This window comes from Camellia sinensis, chromosome 3 (genome assembly GCF_055761805.1).
Source record: "Camellia sinensis isolate YWXY chromosome 3, ASM5576180v1, whole genome shotgun sequence".
NCBI lineage: Eukaryota > Viridiplantae > Streptophyta > Magnoliopsida > Ericales > Theaceae > Camellia > Camellia sinensis.
The window spans coordinates 209,039,091-209,056,979 of record NC_138963.1 but is presented as its reverse complement, the minus strand read 5'-3'; the positions used below and the strand labels follow the sequence as shown (position 1 = coordinate 209,056,979).

Genomic DNA, 17,889 nt, shown 5'->3' with positions numbered 1-17,889 from the left:
CTGTGATTTCAAAATCTGTGGTTTAACACAAAATAAATTAACACATTGGTCCATTAAAAGTAATCTTCAAATATTGAAACTGATTAAACAGATTTTGAAACTGATTAAAATCTTAAAATACAGAAACTGATTGAAAGCTTCAGATACAGATAAGATTAAAATCTTCAAATACAAATAAAATCTGTATTTATAAGGTTCTTCTTGATCAATATTCAATCTGTATATATATATCTTCAAATACTGAAACTGATTGCAAGCTTCAAATACAGATAAGATTAAAATTTTCAAATACAGATAAAATCTTCAAATACAGATAAGATTAAGCTTCTTAAGGAAAAAACGCGGGAGTCTGGAGAGAGTAGTACAGTATTAAGCTTCATATACATTAATTTCTGATTTACAGAGACAAAGGGGAACCGACCTGTGGCGTCGTCGGCCCTTGCAACGGCGGCGTGGAGACTGGGTAGACTGGGTCGCCGTTCGGACAAGAACCACTGAGTGTGTTGAATGAGTGTGTGTTTCCCCACGAAGAGTGCAGACCAACTCTGTGTTTTGTTTTGGGCGGGAAAGAATAGAAATTCCATTTTTTTTTTTTTTTAATCTCAGCCGTTGGATGTGCAATGGCTGATCTCAGCTGTTGCAAGGACGTACGCACGTACGTAAACTCTTGCAAGGAGAGGATCTGCACTCCAAATCACCCTCCATTTGCTTCTCTGCATCTAAGAGCACAGTCACAATCACTTAAAAAGCCATTTTGAGATATGGGCTAAAAGATACTTCTCAATTTTTAATTTATTTATTTTTCTTATAAAAAAGTTTTAAAAATAATTTTTAACCATTTTTTCAAAACAATTCCAACTCTTATCATCTTTTATATTTAGAAGTCATTTGAAAAGACCAAAAAAGTTAATTTTTAGTTTTTTACTCATTTTAGGTTACATTACCTCTTATATTTTTTACCCATCAAAAAATAAAATAGACTAAAAAATTAAAACCAACTTTTCAAAACACCACCTAAAATCTTAGTCCTTAATCATCATTTTTACCCTCCATCACTTCCTACCATCGTCACTCTTGATGCATTGTTTTATTTTATTTCTTCTTCTTGATAGGTAAAAAAGAGAGAATTTATTGATGTTAAAAGACAGGACTACAAGAGAAGCAGAACACGAATACATCAAGAGGGGAAGGCCGGGGGAAAAAAAAAAAAAAAATCAATGCCGGAAAGAGCTATTTCACAAATTGGAGAAAACAATCCAGCAAAAAAAAAAAAAAAAATGGGGCAAAACCAGGTCAAAATAAAGAAAGGAAAAACAAAAATGGAAATTGACAAGGGACCAACTACCGAAAAAACCTTCCCAAAATAGACCTCGCCACTGGTCCAAAAACAGAGCACCTCACTGCAAGAACTACACAACACTTTTTATCTCCATTAAAAGCATAAATCACCCTTTACCCTCTGCATAAAGACACCTCATAGCATACTGATTCTTCACCCCTTGTTTCATCTCCACTCTACTCCTATCCCACCCATCAAAGATCAAGATGACCCACCTCCGAAATCACCTCCAAGTCTCTATAACTGTGTTTAGTTGAAGGATATGATGAGATAAAATCAAATAGAAAGAGAAAGTAAAAAAAATTGATGAGATTCAAATTTCAAACTATGTTTAGTTGAGTTGAGACATGGGGAAGAAAAAAATAAAAAAAACTTCTTGCTTTCTTTTTTCATGCTTTTTTTATTATAGCCAAATAAAAAGTGAACTGAAATTACATTTGATTTTCTCTTTTTATTTGTCTCATCAAATCTTCCAACTAAATCCAACCTAACCAATCCAAATTCACCTAAATCTAAAGCAATCCAAGTGCTTATAGACACTGGTTATTTAAAAAAATAATAATAATAATCACTTTGCTTGATTCTCATTTTTGTAAAATAATTTTCAGAAAATTCTACACTCTTACTTTTTAGACACATCTAAGTAAGGTGTATCTAAAAAAATTAAAAAAAATGTTTAAAATTTTAAAAATATTCACTAAAAACAAAAAAAAATACGAAAATCAAAAAATTTAATTTTTAAAAAACTTAAACAAAAAAATTCAAACCAAACACAGTGAATAATTCTCATAGACAATTCCAGATCCACCTTCAAATAGTGCAATGTGAAAAGATCCGCTTTATTTGTTGTAAATGTTGCTTTTAGCTGTGGTGATTGGTTCGCACGAAAATTGGCAATATTTCACCCATATGTGATCTTGGGGGTGGCAGGGGTTGTCAGAGGTGGTGGTAGGGTAGCCGTGGCAACCTTTGGAGGTGAATGTGGTGATGATTGAAAAAAATATAGGATTAAGATTAAGGTTTGAAACTTATTTTTTCTCTTAAAAAAAACATTTAGTTTGAAAAGTTACAGATGATTTACGATTAAAAAAATAATTAATAAGTGAGCATTTAAAGAAAAAAAAAGTAAAGCTTAAAAGCACAGCTTTAAATATATAAGTGAAAAAATCATAAGAATATATATATATATATATATATATTTCAGAATTGAATTCTTGTAACAAATTAAATCGGTTTTAATTTTATCACATTAAACTCTACATTTTTTAATTTGACACAATCTTAACCATTCATTTAATTTTGTTTATTAAACCTTATATATATATATATATATATATATATATTTTTTTTTTTGGGTGGTAATTTTGGGTGATTCTATTTACACCCAAATAATAACCCAGTACGCCCAATAAAAATTTTAAAATTTTAATTAATATTATACTATAATATAAATTTACTAATAAGGACAATTCACATTAAATCTTAAAATAATTTTTTTTTCATGGTAAACTCTAATCATTTATACATATTTTTCATATTAAATCTCTTCATCTTCTTCTCCAAAATTCAATTATTTTCACTTTATCTTCTTTCTTCTATCAAAACTCTAATTCATTCTACTAAAACTTACCACTATCGTCAAACAAAAAATGAACCTTAAATCTTGCACGAAAGTCTAATAGGAGGTTGTGAAGTTTTGGAGTAAAACAACTTTGTCAATCATTCTTTGCTCTTTGTGATGAGATTTTTAGAAAAGAGTAAATGGTGTCAATCTCTTAATATAAAACCCACTTCACAAAACATCATTCTATAACCCATGAAACCGTTAGAATCATCATTTGAAAAAAAAAAAAAAAAAATACACCTAGAGAGAAAAAAGTTTCCAACTGTAGAGAGAGAGTGCACAGTTCGTGATGAAAAACAAACCTTACTTAACAAAGTTTATGAGACCCAACCAAGATCCATATATGATATATGATATATATATATATATATATATATATCTATATAATAAGGGAGAAGGGATTTTAAAAATATGTAAAATGTATGAGAGATACATTTTATTTTAAAGGCTCAGATGAATTGTGATACACATCAATGGTTGAGATTATACTTCAATTCCCGCCCAAACACTCAGTGCTCTCTCCCACCTACCCACGTCTCCTCCCCCATTCCATCTGTATCTCCTCTCTGTTGCACGTCTCCCTTATCTCTATCCCTTATCTCTATCTCCCTCTTTGTTCCTCTTCTTTATCTTTCCCACAGACACTACCTCTCTCCGTCTCTCTCCCCCGATCTCTGCCTCTCCCCCTCTCCCCCCACCCTCCCACTCGCTGCCTCTCCCACTCTCCCCCCTTTCGCAGAGACGCTACCTCTCTCATTCTCTCTCACCCGATCTCTGCCTTTCCCCCTCTCCCCCCACCCTCCTGCTCGCTGCCTCTCCCCCTCCACCCGATCTCTGTCTCTCCACCTCTCCCCCCACCTTCCCACTCGCTGCCTCTCCCCCTCTCCCCCCCTTTCGCAACCCTCCCACTCAATTTCTGAAGGCTAGGGTTTCCGATTAAGAACCACGATACCTCTCTGAACCCCGATTGGAGCTCTCCGGTAGAGCTACTTCAGAGCTACACCAAACCTGAGGCTTCTATCTGTGCAAGGTAATGTTTCTGTCTCTATTCCTCTTCTCTCTCTATTCACGGTTTTGGAGGTTTTGTGAATGATACCTCCAACTTGGGTTATGTTTGACAAATGTTTTTTTTAACAGTTTTTTATAATCATCTGAGATGATTATGTGTGGATTTTCAGAAATTATTATTTTGGTTCAATTTTCAGGATTTTAACAATGTTAATTAGTCTAGAATTTTTTGTTTTTGTTTTGTGCAAGTAGATTTCATGTTAATCTTTCAGTGGTTTTACTTAATAGTAGTTAAGAAATGAAGCAAACTGTATAAAAAAGATGATTCTTGCACTTTATATCAAAATTGTAAATTTAGGGATTGTAGATGATTCGTGTATATGTTTTTTTAAAGTAATCGTTCAATTCGTAATTTGGGAATTTATTGATATTATTATTCTTTGATTTTTGGGTATGAAAGAGGAAAGAATTTAATAGTTATCACGTGTGCTTTAGTTATGATGTTTGTGCTATCAGTCCCATTTCATTCATGGATACAAAAAAATAAAAATAAAAATTGAACTTTTCTGCAGCCCAGGTATTTGAGTAAACTTCTTCCGAATTCCGCACCAAATCAACCAGAATCATTGCAAGATGTTCTCAGTGGTGAAGTTTCTTAATCCTGTGCATACTTTTAAACTATTTCATCAAGAGGCCTAAAAATTAAACAGAAAAATGTTTAATTGCATACACCATATCAATGTATATACCAACCAACCAAACTAAGTAATGTGTCCCACTCAAATGGGGTTGGCAACATGAATCCTTTCTTCGCTATTTTAATTGTGGGTACATATGTCCAGTCAAAGATATACCAGGGGTAACCCATTGGCAAAGCCCGGATTATTTTGCATATTTTCCCTCTAATAGTAGTATCATTGGATTTTTAGGAGAAATGCTCAGTGCTGGTATTAACATGGTGGGTTTTAGTTGGATAACTTCTCCTGCAGCAACAGAACTTGAAATGATTGTCCTGGATTGGCTTGCTAAACTTCTTAAGCTTCCTGATGATTTCCTTTCAACAGGTATAGTTTGCTATGTCTATATTTATTAGCATTTGATTCTTGTAGTAACTTGGAAGGTACAACTTTTTCCCAGTTCAAAAATAAACATTCTTTTTTCTCAAGACAAAAGAGACCTTTGCATTTGCCTTTTTCATTTTGATGGTTGATGTCATTCAAGCTGAGGTCGTTAATAGATTTGTTAAAGAGAAGAAGAATAAAAAAAGGTTTGGTGCTTTATTTTTTAGACATTATAAAATGGCAACTTAGCTTTATATGTTACTCTAGGCGGAGGCGGACTTGGTGAGCTTTAATTAATTTGTTGGACCAGAATTCTGAATATAACTCACGGCTTTAACTAAGTTTGGTTGACGAGAAGTGAAAGGATATAAAGAGTGGGTGAATACCTAAGCAAAAAGGAGAAAAAGAAGGAAGAAATAGGAAGTGGGTAGTCAATTGGGTAGATCTGTGTTCTTCCTTGGTTGTTGAGACCATACCAATCATTTAGAACTTCATGGAAAGGGCTTTTTCTGGCAAATGGTTATTTTGGTTCAATTATTATATTTTGTGGAATTTTAACAAGATCAATGAAAATGATGATTATGAGTGTGATTTTGATTTTTTTTAAGTATATTTGTTTTGTTCAGTTTGTATATTTCATTATAGTGTTTGAAACTTGCGAAATTCAATGAAATAAATGAAAAAAACATACTATTTTTTATCATTAATTTTTTTTAAAACAACTGTGTTTTTTTTTTTTAAATTTTAATAATGGGCAGGTTTTTGTATATTTGTTTTATTGAAATTCATTTATTTGGGTCAACTTTTAGATCCCTATCTATAAAAATTAGAATTAAATTTTTTTTGTTAAGTTTCTAATTTTTCTCTATAATTTTAGAATTTAGAATTATACTAAGATGAACAGTAAGAAGGCAAATATCCCAATTTGATTTAAAGAAATTCTTTAGCCACAACTGCAGATAATGCTGGTGTAGCAATATGTGCTCAAGGTGTTGAGAAGTGAATTAGTAGACATGACAAATGATGCATGACAAGAGCATCATGTAAAATGCTTTCACCATTTGATGACAAGAAACTGATTTTGATATTGTGATGTGAGAAATTCTACAAAACCAAGCCTCTGAAATACCAAATCTTGGATTTTTGTAAGAAGGGACTACATACCTAAATGGAAAAAAATAGGAATAAGCACTTAGTTAAGTTAAAGTCTTGACAGTAAACCTATCATTTATTTTTCATGTTCTGAGTAAAATGGAATGTACTAACTTATCTACGACACATTGTTGTTTTGTAATGTTTATTATGCCTGTGTATTTCTAGGAGTGTGCTTCCTAAAAATACTCTTTTGGTTTGTGAATTATATAAATCTGTTTCTACATTAACTTGTGTTAACTCCACTATTTGCATCATTGCTGCCTTATTGAATCGTGTGTTACAACAATCCAGGCTGTTGAGATTGGAAAGCAGCTTGCAAGAAAGCACTTCATCCATCATGTCTTCAGGTAACTCACCAACTTATAACATATGACCCGAATCATTCATTGCCTTACCATTCCTCAGAATAATTTAGCCATCAATATATAAATACAATTAATTAATTAATACCACTAAGAAATTTAATTCACAACCTTAATACAGGCTATTGCAACCAACTCCAAGGTAAGGCTATTCATGCGCAATTGCATTAAGTTTGAATTGTAAAAATAAACACCAATTGGTTATTAATGTGTTATTTTTTTGTCTAATCTCTATTTAGCTGGGTATAGTTTCCTTCTCTTCGGTTTCACTTCCATTTGTATCATATAAATTTTATGTGTTTCAAATAAAGACACTTGCCAACATACAAATACTCATAAACTTAATTTTCAATTTCTTTTTAGATTTTCCCTCTATTGCTCTCCAGCCCTGTTCTTCTTCTTCCATACTCTCGCTCCCGAAACTGCTGCTCTCCAGGTAAGATCACTCTTTTCATTTTATGTGGTGACGATGTACTAGATTTTATTTGTTTATAGATTGTATACATTTTATTTAGATATAGATTGTATAGATTTTTTTATAGATTCTATAGATTTTTTACAAAGAATTTGGATATAGATTGTATAGATTTTATTTGGATATACATTGTGTAGATTTTTTTATTTATATATAGATTTTTTATAAAGAATCTGGATTGTATACATGTTTTATATATATTATCTTTGTGAGTATATTTTTATTTAGTTGGGTAATGATTTTAGTTTCCGCTTGAAATTTCAGGATTTTATCTTTGTTAGTTTCCGCGATACCTCTCTCTCTTTTTTTATTTTTATTTGTGTTTGTGTTTGGCTGGGCAAAAGAATAATTTCTCCTAGGTTTCCTTTTCATAAATTTAATTGTTTTTCTTTCCTTTTAAACAAAGCCCAAAGTAACTGATATGGGTTTGTAAAGTCGTACCTTAAGTTGGTGAGATACATGACCTGTGAAATTTTGACAGTACCATATGAAATTGATGTCTGTGGTGGTGACCATTGTTTTTTACTGGGGTTAGAGAAATAGACGTTTTGATGCCCATTTGTGAGGAAAATGAGGAGTAGTGGTAAATGGGGAAAAGAGATGGGGAAAAGAGATGGGGGTAGTGATGGATCATGGTAAGGGTTGCAAATGACTGTCAACACCAAAATAAAGGGAAAAAATTGTCAAACTGTTTAAATGGCCCATATAAATGAATGGTTAGAATTAAAATAATTTCAAGTTAGGATTGATTTGTTACCGAGGTCAAGATTTTGAAGTTTTTTTTTTCTTTTTTAAATTTCCCAAAAATCAATATATGAAACCATGAATTACTTGGTATATTTGTCATTTATCCTAGGTATGCATACAATTATAGGGTAGGCTCTAAATGCACTTAAAATTTTAGGATGCATTTAAAGCCTCCCAACTACAGTCATATATCACAAATATAAATAATGTCATAGATAGAAGAAGAGTTACAGTACAATGTAACCAACTCCTTGCCAATTTACTGTAATTGACTCCTTGCCAATTCAAGTCAACAATAAGCACGAAGGCAGTGTAATTCTATGAACACAAAAAGTTAAAACATTTTTTGAACTACCTAATAAAATGAAAGGAAAATTCTACTTGCACAAAGTTTTAGCTCACTATACCTGTTATTATAATATTTTTATTCTTTTATAGGATTACTATTAAGAACTAAAAAACCTTATTGTTTTTCTTTGATTAACCTCTGATCATTTTTTGTAAAGGTTTTATCTGATCGGAATTTGGATTTGAATTCATCTGCAATCTATGATTTTGTAGTTGAAAATTCCCAAATTTTGGTCAACAATTTAATAAGATGAATGTGATCAATTTTTTACAATTACAGAATTTATGAATGTGAAACTTGACAATCGACATATTTGGAAATTTGACAATACAGAAAGAATCTCCCTGTTGTATGATGTCAAGTTAAAGGATCAGGTTGTATTAGTTATTTTGCCCCACTAAAAAAGAAAACCTATTTGTATGGGAGCTAAATTAATAAAAAAAAAAAAAAAAAAAAAACTAAGACAATGGAATTTACCTTCTTAGTTGGTTGATCCACAAGGTCTTCCAGTTGAGGTAAACATTTGCAAGTGTTCAGTGTCGCGGATAGAAGATATCAAGTGTTCAGCTCTTTTATATGGTTTCATTGATTAATGGCTTCTTCTCATGTATTTGGACTTGGTAGGCTGAAAAACTGCTTACAAAGACATTGCCGTACCCACACACATCTAAAGAAGTGTTTGAACAGAGCATCCAAATGCCTATTGGACCTGAATTCAACCCAGTGACAACAGTTGGAGCTCTTAATCGGCTAGAGTTCAATTTGTTGTCAATACTCTAATCATTATACATTTTATTGTTTTGTACACTGAGTTCAATTTGTTGTCAATACTTTAATCACTATACAGTTTATTGCTTTGTACACTAAGTTTAATTTGTTGTCAATACTCTAATCACTATAAATTTTATTCATGTTTTAAATTTTTTATTAGATGCATTTCATTCATATCTTTCCAGTGTCAAACATTTTAAAAAATTCACTCCTTACTCTTTGAAAAGAAAAAAAAAAAAAAAAAACACCGTGCCTCTAGGCACGGGCATACGCTAGTATATATATAAAGAGAGAGAGGAGATGGGGAAGAGAGATACCCACCATTGGGGAGAGAGAAGAAAGAGGAAGTCTTTTTTTTTAATTGATTTGTTTATTATTTGGATCTACCACAAATTATTATTTTATATTGAGTGTAATTTAGGAAAAAAATATAGAGTGTAGTAAGAACAAATTATAAAATTAAATAATTAAATAAAGAATAATAAGAAATCGGGCGTACCAAACAATTTTTTGGATACAAATAGAATCACCCGGTAATTTTGTATGAATATTTTGTAAAAATATTAATTTCCAAGTAAATAACTATCAAATAAAGTGGACTGGAAAGTCCAATTCAGTTCTTGGGCCATCCATAAACTTCACCTTATTAATCTATGGGGTACTTACTAGTAAGTCTCATACACAAAATTTAAAGCTCATCTAGTCTCAAACAAAACACTTGCACCAATTAGTTGTACATATTTTTAATTGTTGCCAAAAGATTTCTTCTTCTTTTTTTTATAAATTTAAAAATACTGCTACATCTCACTAACGCTGAACTTTCGTCTGATGGTCATATCGAGAGACTCCCTATAATGTTCAACATCACCGGGAAGTTGCTGAAGTATTACCAAAAGTTCGCCGGACACTACAAGAAATGTCACTTTTGGCTACCAAATATTGGTCGCCAAAAGTCTAATATTTAGTCGCCGAAACCATTTAGCGACAAAAATATTTTGTCGCCAAACTCGTCGCCTATACCCTGTCGGCGATAGTATTGGCGACTAAACTATTTTTGGTCGCTGAAAGTTAACGTTTTGGCTACTAAATTTTCGCTAGTCGGCAAAGGTTATGTTTTGGCGACTAAAATATTAGTAGCCAAAAGTAAGCATTTGGTTACGAAACTTTGAGTAGTCGGGAAAGGGGATATTTTGGCGACTAAATATTTAGTCGCCAAAAGTGTTCAAATAAAATTAATTAAATTTTCAGCGACTAAAACTTCTTGTCGTAGATAAGTTTTAGTCACAACATTACTACATTTAGGGACTAAAGAATTTAGTTGCCAAAAAAATTATTTTTCATTTTATTAAACTTTTGGCTACTAACCATTTGGTAGCCGAAAGTCTTCATTATATTTTTAGTTACTAAATTTTTAGTTACCAAAAATCTTTGGGTTCTTTATGGCTGCCAAATATTTGGTCACTAAAAATATTGATTTCCTTTTTGGCTACCAATTGGTTAGTCACTAACAAATTCACTTCTTTTTTTTTTTCGCTACTAAACATTTAATGGAAAAAACTTTATTTTGTGTTTTTTTTATTATAATTAATTTCTTCATAACCTGTATTTATTTCGTGCAACCTGCACCCTGTATTTAAACAAAATAATACATATATCTATTTCTATTTCGTTTCAACAATACAAAAATTTGATCTTTTAACATCAAATTCTATACAAATCTGAATTATCCAACCCAAAATAATAATTTCATACAAATACAAAATCATACAAAAAAGATGTCCTCTGTACAAAAAATTCTACATCAAATGTCGTTTACAGAATATTTTGAAGGTGTAAACATGATGGGAAAATTAAATTTATTTACTAAAACACTTGCTTAATTTAACAATGAAGCCATTGATCTAAACACTTCTCATCCTTCAAGCTTGCTTCATATAGTTTGGTCCCTTTCTTTCTGAAGACACCAACTGCAAAATAATGCAAATGTAGTAATGCAATCAGAAAATCGAGAAATGGAATGGAAAGATACAAGAACATTTTCCAATACACCCATTGCCCACGTCTTATAAAACATTGTAATAATCGCACCTTCAAATATAGTAGGAGGCTAAAAATCAAATATAGTAGGAGGCTAACACGTGATATATATTTTAATCCCTCTCTCGCTCTAGTCCCATTCCATCACCCCTTGATTTGTCCCACTCCCAATATGATAGGGAGCGGGTTAGGTTATTAAAAATCCACGCCAAACCCAACCTATGTCCATCCCTATTTAAGAGTGCTATAGCCCCATTGACTCTAATGTAAAACATTCAACCTCTAAGATTCAAGGATATGAATTTCAAAAATAAATTCATTCTGATATTGAAATTTTTGTTTGCAACTATTATCAGAGCGTCGTCCAGTTGAATATCCTAACTAGTAAGCAATAGTACCAATAATGTTAAAAGCACTGAAACTGCCCCAATTGAAACCAAATTGCCAGTTACCAATGAGGGCTGGTTGATATTCACAGCTTTGGCGAAATGTCAATTCATTTTTGTGGATGCAAATCTAACTTTGACCAAGGCCCAGAATGAAAATGAAAGCCCACATTTATGTAGTTCTGGACTTTAGACCAAACCTAATGCAAGGCTCAAGACACCAATTATGTTTTTTTTTTTTTTTTTTTTTTAATTTTCAAATTCAGCCCAAATAATCAGAGGCCTAAATAAACATCTAATTTGAATCAGTGAGAACTTAGAAATATGAGTCATTTTAGATAATGGGTGTTCAGTGGATCACAACCTCTTCAACTATATATATCTGGGTCAGACATATTGTGAGTCTTTTCCTTTCAACAATTAATGTAGTCTAGCTTACAATTGAAAATTACGTAGGATTTCAAATTTAAGGTATCACAATAAATAAGTGTCTTAGAGGCTAACTTTTTTTCGTTTCTATATGGGGAAAAAATTTTGTAGCAAAAAATATTAGGAGACCACTAATTATCATATGAGTCAACACGAAAAGACCGTCTTTAAATGTTAAAAAAAGACTTAATGAATTTTTTTTTTAAATGCCGCTAATAAATACACTTTTAGGAACAAAATAATTTATTGTAAAATACGTTTACTTTTGTAAATGAAAATTTTAGTCCCAAAAGAATAGTATTGTGCAATTTTCTCCCTTAAAAATAGGGGATAACTCTTTTCCATGTCACTACTATCCTCCATATTTCATCATACTTTATTTTATTGGCTTCATTTCGGTATGATAATCAGTGTAGAATTGAATTGGGTATGATAATCACAGGCTGCTCTGTTCATGAAAAAGTGTGCTCCTTAACAACCCCTTTGGTGGATTAGTTTTTATCAATGTTCCCTTACCAACTGGCCATTATGGATCGTACTTTGTGTCCTAATCTCTATCAAGAGAGCCAAAAATAAGGATTTATAAGAGACAAACGCCTAGATTATAATATATCTTTTCCTTTATTCTATTATATGAAGTGTTCATTTTATTTGGTGCTATTGTTATTTCATTTTTTTTTTCCATTCAACAAGACCCTTCAAAATTACTACTAAACAGTTATAATAATAAAAAAGTGTCAAAACAGTTTACTAAACAGTTAAAATAATAAAAAAAAGTGTCAAAACAGTTTTCAAAATCATCCCACTTCTTCCTTCATCAATCTCCCAAAAGTGTAAATGTGCTATTGCATATGTGTTTGCATTCACCACTAGTATATGTGTGTGTGTGTGTGTGTGTGTGTGTGTGTGTGTGTGTTTAGATTTATTAATACAAAAAAAGAAGCACATGAAAATGAGGGCTCTAAAAAGGAAATATTATATTAATTCATAAGTCCATTCCATAACAAATTACAGTTAAGCAAATTCAAGTGAGGTAGAAACAGAATTTAGAAAGTAACCCCCCACCAATTGACCCAGGCACACTTTGGACACCTAGGTGGACACACACATAATAAGTTTGAAAAAATAAATTTGGATACAAAATAAATTTATACATATTAATCCCTCCTACTTTAAACCTAAAAAATTAATGTTTATCATCTTTGAATGAAAATCATATATATGAAAAATAAAATTGACTCAGATGATTCTACTAGAGTTCCTAAATCAGGTGCTATCTTATCTCAGCAAATAAATTGTAATTCAAATGCATAAAATGTGATGATTAAGCATAAAGATTCATGAAGAATAGTAACACCTGTTGCAAATAACAATATTGTTATAGTCCCCATCCTCAACCCATCTACATATAGCACATCGTTCTGTTGTCCACTTTGCATGAACAGGTTCATATTTCTTTGTCACAGTAAAAATAGTTGTAAAATCAATTAACTGCTCAGTAAGATTTACCCAACAAATGCTTTCACTCCATGTTCAACAAATAATACATAAACAACTTCAACATGTAAAAATTTCAGTGAAGTACAGTGTTACCTTGGAGAAAAGAAAGTAGCTACTTTTGAGACCCATACCTCCTCAACTCAGGCCATGGGCAATTTAGTCGGATTCCAATCTAGAAAAGAAAGTAGATACATACACAGATTCAACAAAAATTCTTAAGAACAAATTCAAACAAATTTCTTAACATACATACATACATACACAAATTTCTTAAGAACAAATTCAACAAAATCAACATGAATCTGATTAACATACATACACACAGATTCAGCAAATTCCTTAAGAACAAACACACAGAGAGTGATTGGTGCAGAATAAAATAAACAGAACAGATTAGATTCCAAAACAAAACAAACACACAGATTCCAAAACAAACAAAACAGACCTGTTGGTCCAAAACAAACAAATAGAACAGATCTGTTCGATCGGTGCAGAGATGAGAGATCAGGGGGAGAGAGAGAGAGAGAGAGAGAGGCTTACCTGTGAGTCAATCGGTGCAGAGATGCAAAACCAGAGAGTGAGACTGATGAGATGAGAGAGTGAGGGAGACAGATTAGATCAGAGAGATATCTGATATATATATATATATATATATATGTACATATATATATATATATATAAAACAAAAAAAAAAACAACGATCGGGGCGAGAGAGAGAGAGACAGACAGAGATTGAGAGAGAGTTTACCTGTGAGTAGATCGGCGGTGCGATGAGATGAACAACGAGAGAGTCAGAGAGTGATCGGTGCAGATATGAAGAACAACGAAACGAGAGAGTGAGAGAGAGGGACAGTGATGAGTTGAATTTGAGATGAGACTGGAGAGTGAGGAGACGATTAGGGTTCTAAGAGATTGAGGATTTTTTGGGGCGCGAGAATGGAAAAAAATGGGGGAACCGAGCGGGCGGGATTGGGAAAAAAAAATATTTAAATAATAATAATTTTCATCATAAATGAATATTTAAATAATAATAATAATTTTTATTTTCATCGTAAATGAATATTTAATGAATGAAAAATTATTATTATTATTTTTTATTTGGTAGAAGTAAGGATAATATTTTAATGAAAAATACGTTCTATTAAGAGTGATGAGTGAGAGAGAGAGACGGAGAGAAAGAGAGAGAAACAAACAGACAAAGAGAGAAAGAGATAGAGAGAGAGACAGAAAAAGAGAAAGAAACAAGAGATGAATGATACAAAAAGAGAGATAAAAAGCGAAAAAAGATGAACAAGAGAAAGAATAGAAAAATAGAAAAATAGAGAGAAGACAGATAAGCGAGAGAGACAGAAAAAAAGAGATGAGCGAGAGAAACAGAGAGAGAAAAGAGATGAGAGAGATGAGCGAGAGAGACAGAGAGAGAGAAAAGACAAATGGGAAGGATAGAGAGAAGAAAGATGAACGAAAAACACACAGACAGATAGACAAACAAACAGAGAAAGAAGAGTGATGAGTGAAAGAGAGAAATAGAAGAATGGTGGTAGTTGAATGGCATTTGCAGTAGTCGTAAATGTGGTAAAGAATATGGGTGGTGAGAGAGAGAGATGAGTGAGAGACGAATAGAGAAAAGAGATAGAGAGACAGAGTGATGAGTGAGAAAGAGACAAAGTGGTCGCTAAAAGTGCATTTTCTTATAGTGGATCGATAAATCGAAAGGGAGCTCAATAAATAAAGAAGAGATGAGGGAGAGAGTGAGCAAGGCGAACACAGTGGGGGGAGAGAGATAGACAGACAGGCAGACAGAAAGAGAGAAGCGTGATGAGTGAGAGAGAGAGGGAGACGGAGAGAGAGAGATAGACAGAAAGAGAGTGAGATAAGAGATGAGCAAGAGATAAACTAAAAGATAGAGAAAGAAAGTGAAAAGAGATTAACGAGAGAGACATAGAAAAAAAAAAGAGACAGAGAGAGTGGTAGTGGTAGTGGTCATAGTTCCACCCATTAATTTAAGTATGGTGTTTGTTTTGAGCTTTCAAATCATAATTCAACATCCATTTTTCAAAACTCAATTCAAAATATAATCATTACTTTTCAAAACTCATAACCAAACACATAATTTAAAACTCTTTTCAAAGCTTAATTCAAATCAAATTTTTAAATATTTTAAGTATTTAAATATTTTTAAAATATTTTAATTTTGTGAGAAACAGATAAAGAAGAAGATAGAGAGAGAGAGACATAAATAGAGTGATGGGCGAGAGAGAAAGAGACAAAGTGGTTGCTAAAAGTGTATTTTCTTATAGTGGATCGATAAATCGAGAAAGAGCTCGATAAATAGAGAAGATGGGAGTAAGAGAGTGAGCAAAGCGAACATGGTGAGGGATAAATAGACAAATAGACAAGTAGACAGAGAGAGAGAAGAGTGATGAGTGAGAGAGAGACATGGAGAGAGAGAGAGATAGAGAGACAAAAAAAGAGATAAAGAGAGAAAGAGATGGAGAGAGGTAGAGGGAGAGATAGAAAAAAATAGAGAAACAAGAGATAAGCGAGAGATAGACAAAAAAAGAGAGAAATAGAGCGAAAAGAGATGAGCGAGAGAGAGAGAGAGAAAAGAAATGAGAGAGATAGAGAGAAGAGAGATGAGCGAGAGAGACAAAGAAAGAAAACAGATAAGAGTGATAGAGAGAAGAGAGATAGGCGAGAGACACAGAGAGAAAATGAGAGAGAGAAACAGACAAACAGAGAAAGAAAAGTGATGAGTGAAAAAGATAAAGAGAAGAGAGAGATAGAGACAGAGAGACAGGAAGATGAAAAAATGAATGAAAAGAGAAATGTTATATTAAAAGAGTAAGATGACATTGTTTTTTTTTGTTTTTTTTTGCGACAGAAAAATACCGTTGAATTTATTCAAACCATTTTGTGACTGTATATATATGAAGCTATCTCAAAACCACAATCACTATGCTAGGTTAGAGTTTTTAAAAAACTCTTTTGAGAAAATTATACTTTCTTGTTTTCCGTGTTATATTGTTTTTACTGAATTTTTTTAATATTTTAAGTATTTTTTTTTTAATTTTTAGACACATCTAACATAAATACACCTAAAAATTAAAAAATTGTAAAAAAAATCTTTTAAAAATTCATTAAATACCAAAAAAAAAAAACAATAATTCAATACATTTTTTTTTTTGTATTTTTATGTATTTATTAATTTTTAAAAATATTTTTTCATAATTTTTTTTATTTTTTAAATACATCTAAATAAGGTGCATCTTAAAAAAATATTTAAAATTTTAAAAATATTCACTAAAAACAAAAAAAAAAAAAAACGAAAGTCACTTTTTGCGACGGCAGAAAATGCCGTCACAAATACTCTCATTTTTTGAGACAGCAAATAGTGCCGTCGCAAATGCTCTGCTTTTTTGAGACGGCAAATGGTGCCGTCGCAAATACTCTGCTTTTTTGAAACGGCATTTTCTGCCGTCACAAAAAGTGACTTTTTGAGACAACAAGTGTGTCGTCGCAAATAGTTCCGTCTCATAAACCCACTTTTCTTGTAGTGATTATTAAAAAATGTGTTCAACCCATCAAATGAAAGCCGACTACTTCTTCCATCTCAAAATAATAGTCTATTTTCAGAATTTAATTTCTTTTTATAATACAATTATTACATTTTAAAAATATTAATTTTTCAAAATTACCTTTTGATAGTATATTTTTTTAGAAATATCAATTGTCATAATTGTACTTTTTGTATTATTAATGGATTTAAAAAAAGGACAAAATAAGAAATTCATATTATTTTAATAATTAATTTTTAAAAAAAATTAATATTTTGAGATAATAAAAAATAAAATAAGATATTAATATTTTTGGATGATGGGTGTACAATCTCTTCATAAAAATAAAAATAAAAATAAAAATAAAATAAAATAACTATTTTGTTTAGTCAAATTTTCAAGTGGAGACTAATGGTATTGTTGTTAATAAAATAAATAAATATTTTGTTAATTTTTTTATTTTCATTCGGCTACCAAATAATTTAGTAGCCAAAAGTAGGTCTACAGCGACTAAAAGGAATTTTGTCGCTGAAACTAAACATTTGGCGACCAAAATTTTGGTCGGCAAAGATTAAAAATTAATTTTTTTATTTTCATTCGGCTACCAAAAAATTTAATAGCCAAAAGTAGGTCTACAGCGACTAAAAGGAGTTTTGTCGCCGAAACTTAACATTTGGCGACCAAAATTTTGGTCGGCAAAGATTAAAAATTAATTTTTTTATTTTCATTCGGTTACTAAAAAATTTAGTAGCCAAAAGTAGGTCTACAGTGACTAAACGGAGTTTTGTCGCCGAAACTTAACATTTGGCGACCAAAATTTTGGTCGACAAAGATTAAAAATTAATTTTTTTATTTTCATTCGGCTACCAAACAATTTAGTAGCTAAAGGTACCTCTACGGCTACTAAATTTTCTTTTAGTCGCCAATTGTGATATGTTTAGCTACTAAAAATTTTTTTAGTCGTCAATTGTAATATTTTTAGCTACTAAATTTTTTTTAGTCGCCAATAATCAACATTCCCCTGCTAAAAAAAATTAGTAGCTAAAAAGTTGACTTTTGCCGACTAATATTATTTTTGGTAGCCAATTC

The 17,889-nt window shown here is 31.6% G+C and overlaps 1 protein-coding gene across 2 annotated transcripts; it reads left to right on the top strand.

Annotated features, from left to right (window-relative positions):
* Nucleotides 1-3,530: 3,530 nt before the first annotated feature.
* LOC145823071 (uncharacterized) lies at nt 3,531-9,047 on the top strand. 2 transcript variants are annotated; one of them, XM_082922069.1, is made up of 6 exons: nt 3,531-3,993; nt 4,544-4,616; nt 4,941-5,035; nt 6,479-6,534; nt 6,913-6,985; nt 8,745-9,047. In XM_082922069.1, the coding sequence occupies exons 3-6, from the start codon at nt 5,018-5,020 to the stop codon at nt 8,898-8,900; spliced, it is 303 nt and encodes a 100-aa protein (XP_082778195.1). In that variant the 5' UTR covers nt 3,531-3,993; nt 4,544-4,616; nt 4,941-5,017; the 3' UTR covers nt 8,901-9,047. The 2 variants fall into 2 exon arrangements, with proteins under 2 accessions (XP_082778195.1, XP_082778194.1); XM_082922068.1 differs by having other exon boundaries at nt 3,535-3,993; nt 4,901-5,035.
* Nucleotides 9,048-17,889: the final 8,842 nt, after the last annotated feature.

Coding starts and splice junctions, on each gene's coding strand:
- LOC145823071 (XM_082922069.1), top strand. Junction 6,535..6,912: donor TTCATCCATCATGTCTTCAG/GTAACTCACCAA, acceptor ATTTCTTTTTAG/ATTTTCCCTCTATTGCTCTC. Junction 6,986..8,744: donor CCGAAACTGCTGCTCTCCAG/GTAAGATCACTC, acceptor TGGACTTGGTAG/GCTGAAAAACTGCTTACAAA.